Genomic DNA, 12,058 nt, shown 5'->3' on the forward strand with positions numbered 1-12,058 from the left:
TTGTTCATACTATATTCGTCTTTGATATTACCTTATTTAGATTACGGTATTTTAGCATGGGCAAACACGCATCAAGCACTATTGGATATACGATATAGGGTTTTACTGTTACAAAAGAAAGCACTTCGAATCATGATTTTGTAATGCTTTTCCATATTCTCATACAGCTTCTTTGATTTTTGATAATGAGATTCTGAGAATTAAAGATTTGTCTTTATTTCAGTTAGGGCAATTTATGTACAGCTATAATAATAACTGGCTCCCGTTTATATTCAATCCCATGTTTCTTCGTAACCTGACATGATTTATCATAAATATCCAACTAGACAGCCAAATGAATTTCATTTGCCTCTGCTAAGATCTATGCTTGCTCATAAGGCATTTATTCACACAGGTCCGAGATTCTGGAACTCCCTTAGTTTAGACATTAAAAATGCGCCTTCATTGAATGCGTTAAAAAAAAAAAGAAGATTAAAACTAGCCAATTGCATGCTGTAGTCCTATGTTGTAATAGAATTAAACTAATTTCGTTATTCTTATAGGTTCTATTTTGTAAGCATGATGTTATTAATTCTTCTTGGGCTCCTTCTGAGGCATTCCATATCACGTCCCATGTTCATTTGCATGTGGACTAATTTCGTTTACTATTATACGTGTCTACACGGAGTAGAAAATCAGTTTTGATGCCAACAATATTCCCTGTGCCACTTTCTCGATCGCTTTACACACTAATAGATTGTTACTGTCCTGCTAATATGGCTAATCGTCTCTGTGCGCTTTAACCTTTATAATGTATGCAGTGATCTAGGTTTTTTAACTGTCTCATCTCTTTTCCTCTATTTCTGTTTCCTCTTTCTCCCACTTTTTTTTTTTTGTTCCGTCATTCCTAATTTTCCGCACTCTTTGTAGTTTTAAAGGGATCGTAGTTTTGGTTGAGACCTACTTTCAGGTTTCTAACATTTTTTGGTGAGATAATGAGAAACCTCTTATGAAATATGAAAGAGCATGTAATTCTGTGAGGAATTCAACGTTTATTTGATGAAAATTGGTTTTGAAATGCCTGAGATATCAACAAAAAAAAGGGCGATTCTAATAAAGTGTGGGACCCACACTTTATTACGATCGCTTTGTTTTACCTTGTTTTTGGATGTTTCAGTCATTCCAAACCCGATTTCCATCAAATAAACTTGGAAGACCTCTTAAAATGTTATGTTCTGTACTATATAAGTGGTTTTTTTTTTTTTTTGGTATCTCGCAAAAAATGAAAAGCCCAATTCTCATCTCCACCAACAATGTACCATCCCTTTGCTCTTTACCCCCTCTTTCCTCTTCCATTGAGTGAGGTACCCACATAAAAGCACAGTCTTTTTAGTTAGTACCTCATTTTTTTCATAGAATGTATAAATATGTTTGTATAAATTATACCTCATTTTGTAATGACTACAGACATGAACATGTTATTCTTTGCTAAATGTGCGTATCATTCCATAGAATGCATGTCAAATTTTCGCATTTTTGTGCAGTCTGTTGAAAGAAGTGAAAATAAAGTTTGATTTGTATTGAACTAAACTGAATTGTCCAGAAATCCGACTTTTTTTTTGTAACATGAAATTGCATGTATAGGGGAACCCGGGGCAAAGTGGACCAAATTGTTTTGTCCACCCAAAACGGGAATCCAAAGCAGAGTAAAGCAAGATTTTTGGTTTATGATATCACCTTTATAGGACTACCGCTAACAAATGATAATAAAATTTGTTTTCAAATTATCAGTTTTATCCATTACTGTGACCTTGAAAAAAAGTATGAAAATTCCATTTTGCCCCAGACCATTAGGGCAAAGTGGAATACGAAATGGGGCAAAGTGAAACGCTTCTCCTAGAGGTTATCTTCTATGTAAAGACCTACTTACAGTTTTAGAATTTAAGAGTATCTATAGTCCCTATAAATTACCTTTTTTTACGCGTGATAATTTTCCACCAGAGAATTTTAAGTGTTTTCTAAAACTGTACTTGAAAAACATAATTTGCAATAATAAGTTGAGGAATTGTATGCAATTTTCGTGAAGTGTTAGGTCACGTGACAAACCCTAGAATAGTGATTGATGACGTGTAGGCACGGAGTCAAGATCAGATTCCGCTAGCGATTCAATCTAGCAACTATATTGCAGGACGAGAGCGTATGGTTGCAGCAAGGCATGTGACATGCGGCCCTGCTGCGCGGCCTCGAGCGTGGAAACGTACCAAACTTCATTTACTTTTACCCACAAGCACAAGCCCATTAGTTAACATGTTCCACCTTGCCCCGTCCACTTTGCCCCAACCATGTATATTTTTTTCCCGACATGCATCACTGTGATGTACTGTCGGCCAATATTTGCTAGCCCTGGGCCCCGTTGCTAGAAACTTTGCGTTTAAACGCAACTTGCAACTGATTGTCACTGGCCAATCAAAATTATTGTTGCATGCATGTCTTCTTACTAGGGCAGACCCTGAGCCAATCAGAATGGTTGTTTCAAAATTAGCAATTATTTGCAATTGATTGCAACTTCCTTGCAACGGGGCCCTGATACCATAATCTATGAAAGCTTACACCCATATGCATCCTTACCACGGTTTTCGAGATATTTCAGATAAGCATGATAATTTGGCTTAAAATATATCTAATTATCAATTTTTGGTTTTGAGGTGGGACAAACAGATATTTTCCGTAAAAACATACAAACAATAACTTATTTGCACGGCTCTGATATCAAAAGATGTAGCCTCCCAGGAGGGTTCTTGGTGCATGAGCTTTAGATTTAAGACTGAATATACATAGGTTTAATGGAGGTGTTTCACTTTGCCCTGTGTTTCTTTGCCCCGGCTTCCCCTTATATTATTTACTAGGTGGTGATCGCTGGCGATGAGGTGTATGTACAATAGGTTTCTATGTTTGGAGGACATCTTTCCTTGAAATTGCATAAGCCCTATCTTTCTTTTCCCCTCTTTGTTTATTTTTCTCAATGAAAATGTTGTACAATGGTAAGTGCTTTTTTTTTTTTAGGTATACGATCCCCTACCTGAACCTCTCGTTTGACCAGCATAATGTGTGCCACTAAAAGTGGGTGAGAAAAGAGTAGAAAAAAGTCATAAAATAGGAAGACAAAATCGGTAGCCCTAGTGAGTTTGAGGTATGGAAAGAGGAAAGGGGAGGAGGCCCAGCTATTGGAGTCCCCCTCTTCCGTTCTCTAGACTTACAACCAATTTTCATGTGGAGGGGTGCAAATATGCACCATATATGGCTTTTGAGGGTGCTAAATAAGCACCCCATTTGGAGGTGAAAAATAGATACCTAAATGGAGCCGCTATTGTTACAACGATATGAACCCTTTAGAGTACAAAATAGAACCGTAATTTCTGTGTGCAGGGTAAAAGATAGATTCAGCTATTTTTGCTGGAAAGCACTTTAGATACTTTGCACAATGATGATTGAACTAGATATTCTGATCAAACAATGAAAAAGTGGTCCGCGGAGAGTGTAAGTTTTTGCACTACAGCTTTGTCACACCCTTTTTTGTTTTGTTTTGTTTTGTTTCGTTTCGTTTCATTTTCGTTTTGATTTGTTTCTGCTCCTTATGATTTTATTGATTCGTTATAATTGCTGAATCTGAATAAATTTGTGATAATTTGGAAATAAAACTTGAGTTGAATTGAATTGAATTGAATTGAACTGAAAAATTCAATTCAATTAATCAGGTTTTTCCTGTTGGGCTTCTTGATTATGTTTGTTGTTGTTGTTGCTGCTGCTGTTTTATTATTTTTTATTGTCAACTAACCTGAATGTCCTTTTCAAGAGATTACAACATGGGATGTAATGTGTTCTGGAGGAACAATAACTAATGACAATACAAATGTTGTTGTCATTTCAATTTTTTACAATTGGATAAGTGAAATGAACTCTTATCATATTTTTGTATTTTTGTTATTAGATCGCATCCTTTGCCGTCTTTTTTTTTTTAATAAGCGTGATTAAAATGAGTATGATCGTTAATATCCCATCAATCAGCTGCCGCTTCCTGCATGTAGGGCCTACACCTTTGAGAATTTTTTTTTTTTTCTATATATTTTAGGATGGAACGAACTACTCCACTGAGCTTCAGAGGAGCTATTAATAATAATACATGTAATAATAACATGCCCTAAAAGACACAAAACGTGAGCTTAAACGCTTTTCGTCTTTGGGACATTGTATTTGACATTATCATTATCATATGACATTGAATGAAGCACTACGTCTGCCATCGTCAACAACGACAACAACAACAAATCAACAATTTTGGTCGTGTCGCCGTCAATGTTGCTGGCGGCGTGTAATCACCTGACCTTTTTTTTTTTAGAGTGCAATGCCGTGGAACCTTCGGCGACAACGTCATCATCGCACCGGACAGGCAGTTGACCCATCTGTTTTGTGTCAGCTCACACAGGTCATTTCCTTGTGTTTTCGTCATCATTGGTGTGTGTTTTGTGCTTTTGTGGTGAAAGATAGGGAGGACGAGATCTGAGGTCACGAGATGGGATGGGCAATGATTCTGAGCAGTTCATCCTGACAATTAAGCAAGCAACAACTGAGTAATTTACTGACCAAAGCAAAACAAAGGTGGTTTCAGTGAAACGGCAGAAAGAACTCTATAGCCAATAGGTGGGACTACGTAGATCTTGGGGAACACACTGACTAGCACTGTTCAGGCGTTAGAGGCACATCGTCCAATGCTTGATTGATATCAATCATGGCTGAGCCATTAACAGAGGCAGGGACATCTTTCTCGCCATGGGTGAGTCACTTTACACACTTAATATTCTTACTTTTGGCCAGAATATTTACTGTGAAGGTGTTAGTACTGTTACCATGTAAAAGGTTTTAGGCCTAATTTGAAACACAGTTTCCAAGTTAGTTTACAACACAGCTTACCTTCAACACACGGACGTAGGCCTACACACAGGGAGGGATGCTATGTTGAACCCACAAATGTAAAACGCCCATAACTAAATGTAAAAATACATCGCCCACAAATGTAGAAATTGGACATCGCCCACAAATGTAGAATTACTAGAAAACGCCCACTAATGTGGGCGTTTTGTTTTTTTTTAGTCATTATCGATTATTGTTATTATTAATATTGATTATGGACTTGTCAGTTTATTGGTTACTTATTTATTCATAATTCATAGGGGCAAGCATGGTATTACCGGATGCATGGTATTACCGGACACGCACATTTTTGCGTACTAATGACATTCTATACGCGCGAGACTTCGTAGATTAGCCTCACAGAACTTTGTGTGGACCGAAATCGCAAAAAACGCCACATAAAAATGTAAAAACACGAAAAAATTCACATTTTACGTCAAATTTATAGCTGAGTGACCCGCACCTCGAGATAGCTAATATTTATGCATGTTTGAATCACATTTCGCGACTGAAATTCTATGAAATCCCACTCACATACAGGAAAAATGCTGAAGATTCCAATAGAACCAGAAGTTCACTGATCGATATCGGAAATTTGTAGCTATTGTCCTCAAACGCGAACGATGCGGAATAGTTGTGCGCTAAGGGGCCCGCAACTCATCACCCGCGCGTGCAGCTCCCATAGACAAAGCATGTAAACTAGAAGTAGAGTCTAACCAGTTGTCGATTTTTTCACAAGGTTTTATACTGTGAACTGTTTGAAATGTTCAAGACAAACATTTTACCGTAAAATACGAATTTTAGCCTCATTTGCCAATTTTTTCTTTGTCATCCGCTCAGTGATAATGTGTATGATGATTTGTGGGATAAATTGTGATTCTTGTGCAAGGATTAGGTGCGAAAGATGTCGATTATTTCATTGCAAAAATCGTGTCCGGTAATACAATGCGATTTTGCACCGCGCAAAAAGACAACTTTTGTAGAGGGTTATGTTTGAAGCATATTTTCTAAAAACTGGAGTGAACAATTGACATCAGTTGGCTGAATTCGTAATTTCCAGGAGTCTGTGAATAAGTGATGTTATTTTTAGCCCAAATTTCATCCTCTGAGTACGGAATTCAAAGCCACGAAAGAAAGCGTCCGGTAATTGGATGTGCCACTTGGATGATGATTACTACGGCAACTATTTGAACTCTTTGAAGACTTGCATAACTTAGACCTCCCCGAAAGTGACAGAATAATCAGCAAGTTGATTGCGGTCACTCTTACGGAAGAAGAATGTAGAAATGATTCCAAAACGTCGCCCACAAATGTAATGACCAATACGTTGCTAGACTTGCTTCTTATTTCGCAGGGCTGCCCATCCTGTGAAATAATATGCGTGTGCGGGTACGATGGGGAGATGTGTGTCTGTATGCATGTCTGTTTACGTGTTGCGGTGTGCTGTGTGTCACACCTTTCCGGGCAAGCTATGTACGCGCGCTTGTTGCGAGTAGGGATTTTCCAGCACGCAGGTCAATTTCCTGCGGGCGGACAAGGATGTTATGGGGCTTGTTGCGAGTAAGGATTTTCCAGCACGCAGAACAATTTTCTGCGGGCTGACAGGATGTTGGCGAGTTCCGTACTTGCGTTTTACCTGCTAGACGCATGCTACTTACATGTACCTGCACTTGCATGTATTCTGTTTGACCTGCATGAGAGCTTCAAAATCGATCTGTTTTTCAGTTATGAGCAACATACGGGGATTGTACCTGCGTTACAGCTGTGAATTAAGTACCTGCGTGGCGCCTTGGGAGTTGCCAGTGAAGTGCTGGCATGGCGCTATGAGGGCCTCCTACTGCTGTTCTGCGTGTACTTCTGCGGGCAAACCCCCGCGAATCACCCTGAACAAGTTTTAAGCATGCTCAAGGCCTTGTCAAACCGTGTCTCGGGAAGCGTTGCGGGTTGACTTGAGGGGCCAAAATTTTTACCACTGGACCTCCCCGCAGTTGGCCCGCACATGACAGTACCTAGCACGTATCTCGCCCGTAGCTGCCCGGAGGTGCGCACGCTAGTCCGATTTTACCTGCAGCCAAGTTTTGAGCATGACCAGAACATTTTCCGGGTAGATTACCTTTCATCCCGCCCAGAAAGGTGTGACAGGGCCTTAAAATTTGTGAAGGCACTCCGCACCCCCTTTTACAGAATTCCTGGATCAGCCCCTGTGTTCAGGACCCCCAAATAAAAACAAAAGCAAAAACAATTAAAACAAAAACAAAATAAAAAAGAATCACACAAAAAAATTAACTCACTGTACACACGTATTACAGCTGAAATAGCAGTCTACATAAACGCCCACTAATGTAGAAATACGCCAACCACAAATGTAGAAATTTTCTACATTTGTGGCAGGTTGATGTATGATTTTTTATTTTTACTACATTAGTGGGCGTTTTTTTTTTTTTACATTTGTGGGCGCTGTTCGTTTTTACATTTGTGGTTGACATTTTTACATTTGTGGGCAATGTTTTCTACAATTGTGGGCAATTTTTACATTTGTGGGCGATGTATTTTTACATTTGTGGGCGTTTTTACATTTGTGGGCATTTTTACATTTGTGGGTTTAACAAGGGAGGAAACGACATTCGGGCAATTAGATCTAATTGCAAGTTCCCAATATCTATTCAAATCCTGCAATTAATCGCAAATTTGCAATTAATTGCAAGTTGCAATCAATTCTGTTGCAAGAAAGATGCAATTGATTGCAAATCAATTATTGCAACTCTGCAATTAATTGTAAATTTATCTTGCAAATTGCAAGCTCCCTTCTTTCAACTGCAACTTGCGATTGATTGCAAGTTGCAATAGATATTTGCAATTAATCGCAACTCGACTTTCTTGCAACACCCCCTTACAGACTCTATCCGTCACTTGAAACCGCTCTGGTAAAATACTTTTACTACTCGTTTTAGCTGGTTAGTAGCTGGTGTCAGTGCTAGTGTCACAGACCTAGTCACGGAGGAGTGATAAAAGGCCCTAAACACTAAAACAGGTCTACTCTAGCTCTTCTACTAGTCTACATGTAAATTAGACATCATTCCTACATCTGTCATTATTGTCAATGATAGTTATGATTGTCATGAAGTATTATAGTATTGCACTCCGACCTCTGACACTACTATTATTAGACCTAGTAATGTTATACCAAATGATGCACAGATGCGCAACCTGATTTGTCACACTCACAGGCAAGAGACCACTCCAGGGCGGGAGTCCAGTGTCACAAACATGATGTCAGACTTCAGCTTGGCCTCCATATGACCAGCTTCTTTTTGTCAAACTAGCTGGCAATGCACTGTTATTGTAAACCCGATGAATTTATTCATATTTAAGACCAGTGTGCCGGTTTAAATGCCTTGAAGAAAGACAAGCAAACAAACAATAGGCAGACTTGGCAGCAGCCAGCAGGACGATACTTAGACAAAAAAAAAATAAATAAATAAATAAAAAATCTCTTTGTCTGGAGGAGTCTTTTATCATTTTTTGACTGTATCGGCTCTCCTTCATAGGAAGGGTTCTGTGAAGCCAGACGCAGTCTCTGCGAAACATATCCCCGACGACCAGATACAGACCGATCTTTCAGTCCAGACGACAAACTTGAAACCCATCTCCACTACCAATCAATATGGCAAGCTCCTTTTTCTCAGACACCATTTCTCACTGGAATAACTTGCCACATTAGATGTAGAGGCTGCAAGTAGCGATGTAGATGTTTCTAGGCAAAGAATACTAAAAAAAAAAAAAAAAATGCTTTTAAAATATCTTTTAACTAAGAGTACTTAATCATCCTGTCGTGGTATGTCCTGTACAATGTACATGTACTTGCTATTACTGTACATTATATCACATGAGAAGGAAACTGGTACATTTTAACTAATTCCAAATAATTAATAGTATCAGTATCCAGTTGGTTTTAATAATATTGTAACAGATGTGCTTGTAGAACTTGTACATGTATGTGATGAATGCAGTATTGATGGGTAAAAAATACAAAGTTATGGAATTAACATTCTTAATTCCAAATGGGTAGTTTTGACTTCAAAGAGAATTCTCTCTTGCCTGTACCTGATAACTCATATCCCATCTCTAGTATTCTGAATTTGGACTCTGTCCTGCAGGTCGGCTTGATCTTCATCTTCAATCTGATTGTCGGCACAGGGGCACTGGCGATGCCGAAGGCCTTTGGTGCTGCAGGCTGGCTCCTCAGCATGATCATCATTACAATCCTTGCCCTTGTCAGGTTTGTTACAACTAGACATTTCCTCTGGCAGAATGTTACTGCTAAATGTGCAAGTACATGTTATGTGTACATGAACTGTGATATTATTTCGTGATAACATGGTGGATTTGATTGATAGGGTCAAATGATGGATGAGAAGACAACGACAGGACTGAAACATACACAAGAAACAAAATGTTCACAGACCCCCAAAAGTGACTGCGAGGCTGTGACTTTCAAAAAGTGACCATTGTGTATTTTATACTCACTCATGTACGTATGACGGAACAGATCTTTTTTCATTTTCACACAGAAAATATTCAATAAGTGTAGAAACACCCCAGTCAGATTATTTTGCTCATAATCTTTCAGCATTAAAATATTACGCCATTTTGATAAGAGCAGGAGTTACTTGTTGTTACGTGTTGTTACTTGAGTTACTTGTTACTTGTTGTGGTGGGTATTTTGATAGGAAGCCTAGTGATGATGTCTGTCTTTCTTCTTCTTCTTCTTCTTCTTCTTTTTTTTGGTGATGTTTAGAAATGAAATTGTACTTATTCCCAAGGTTCCCTCAAAGAGACTTGAAGTTCAAGCATCACAGTCAATGGTCGAGATCAATGAACTGCGTCTCGGTGTAAACAGAAAGCCATACTCTAGGCAGAATACAGTGCTCATCTGAGAGGTCTAGTGATCTAGGGCAGTCACCTATGTGGTGCATTTGAAACGCGCTCCTCTTTATATCATATAAACCAAAATAATGTTTACATTCTTTAAGTTGCTCCACTACATTTCGTTATTTGCATAGGATGGTTTACTTTGTACGCTTTTAATAATGATGCTACACTGGTGCCTTTGTAACAAGTAATTCACTTTGAACACTTATTCTATTATATAGTATTTGCAATCTTGTTTTCAATACATGATTCTTTTGTTCAAAGGCAACCCTCAAGCAAGCTTTTGTATCATCACAATCAGCCACTGCAAAGTAAGCATGAAACATGGATTATAAGCCAGCCTGTTTGGAGGTAGAGTTCACAAGCATTTGTGAAGTGGTGGGATATTTTTGATTTAGTTCACACAATTGACAAAGTAATCATTACCCATGATATTGTCTTTCCCCTTCCTGCTCATATCCAGCTACATAACAGCTACCTTTGTCATAGAGGCTATGGCAGCAGCCAATGGCATCATAAAATACAGGCGGAAGGACAAAAAGAGAGAGGTGAGTTACCATGGTGACACTAATCCCCAAGCTGAAAACAATGTTTATAGGTGGGCTTTATAAATGCATATTTGTGACACTGTTTCACAACCAGTTCTATCCCTATCTTAGTAGCTCTTTTGCAAGATATCCCAAGGAAATCATTCAAACCTCCTGTGGGGGGAGGGAAGCAAAATCAGGATTTGGTTTGAAATTGGCATGTAAACCATTGACATAAAAATGTGTTTCCCTCCAAAGAAGGGAAACAGTTTCTGCTATATGTGACCCGCCACGACAAAAGGATCCAAAAGTTGCTGAGCCGAGAAAATCAAGTTTGAAGTCAGATCATCAAAATCGGTCAAAACCATCGAATTTCTGTTTTCAGCATAATTCTGTGGTCTAATGTTTCGTCTATCATCTGCTGAAATTTCGAAGTTAACTGATCAAAGGAAATGCAAGAAATTAGCGTTTTTCTAGGCCATGATTTTCTGACTTTCAGCGGAACAGAAATGTGTCAGAAGATTTGGATTTAGTACCGCAGATAAACTCCGCCCCTAGCAATGAGAGAGTGATCTTATCGGTCAGTGTGTGGCATCCTGGTTACTGATTGGTCGAGCGTAGACAGCTGGCACTAAGTTGAATGAACATCGCAGAGGTTGCTAGGAGCATACCTTCTATTTTTTGGGGCGGTGAAAATTGTCTTACCTCCCCTAGATCACGGTTGCATCAGAATTAAAACTTTGAAGGGGCTTTTCTCAACATAATCTCATGAAATCATTGATATCTCCGCAACCAAGGACACATATTAGTCATGTTATAAATGGTATTAAAGCGAAAGAGTAAGGGAATAATGTCATGTGATTTTTAGAAAATCGACCTCCCCAAATTTTGGATCCTTAAGTTGTAGTGGGTCACATATGTACTGTATAAGCTGTTATTTTCGCGTGCAGATATTTTCGCAAATGACGGGTTCACGGACATTTTCGCAAGATGTCGTTTTCGTGACTTGGCACCGAGGCGCCAGTACCAGTGCTTGTCCGTTCACTGCCACTCTGTACCTGAGTATTACGATGGTGTAAGATCCTACAGTACAAAATCAAATGCAAGCGGTTTCCCACGAATCGCGCTGTCAAGCATGCGCCTCCATAAGGCATACACGCCTCCCTGCGGTGCGTGCGTGCTATGTGCTGTGAACGATTGGAGTATTGTCATGCACTTACTAGTATTAGTACGGAGAAGTTCGGCAGAGTGATCACAACTGCACAGGGAGAAAACATGTGGCCTCGCTCGTAATGTGTACACTCCGTACTCAGCTGTACACACACCACATTACACACTGTGGCCTGTTTGTGCCATGCATAATGCATATTTGTATGGATGATGTACACGCACTGTACTTCTAAACGTCACATGATAGGGGCTGGCTCCAGTCATGTGACATCGGTAGTACACCGAAACTTTCGCAATGACTCCACTAGCTCAGAAACAAAATTAAATACAAAATATAGTACTATCAGTACTAGTAAACAGTTGCGCACTCGCCAAGTTTGTTGTCATGCCTGCTGTATGTAGTCAGGTCGCTTAGTGAAATTACCGTTACACGGCGGATAAAAACACCAAATTTGGAGAGATGACCCTTCAGGACCTACTCA

The 12,058-nt window shown here is 39.2% G+C and overlaps 1 protein-coding gene across 1 annotated transcript in view; it reads left to right on the forward strand.

The window, feature by feature from the left end:
• The first annotated feature begins 4,765 nt into the window (after positions 1–4,765).
• LOC140231817 (transmembrane protein 104-like) overlaps positions 4,766–12,058 on the forward strand; it is a 77,813-nt gene continuing 70,520 nt past the window's right edge. The window contains exons 1-3 of the mRNA XM_072311970.1: positions 4,766–4,810; positions 9,105–9,226; positions 10,343–10,427. Coding sequence (XP_072168071.1) covers positions 4,766–4,810; positions 9,105–9,226; positions 10,343–10,427 — 252 coding nt within the window. The remainder of the gene's footprint in view (positions 4,811–9,104; positions 9,227–10,342; positions 10,428–12,058) is intronic.

This window comes from Diadema setosum, chromosome 8 (assembly GCF_964275005.1).
Source record: "Diadema setosum chromosome 8, eeDiaSeto1, whole genome shotgun sequence".
Taxonomy (NCBI): domain Eukaryota; kingdom Metazoa; phylum Echinodermata; class Echinoidea; order Diadematoida; family Diadematidae; genus Diadema; species Diadema setosum.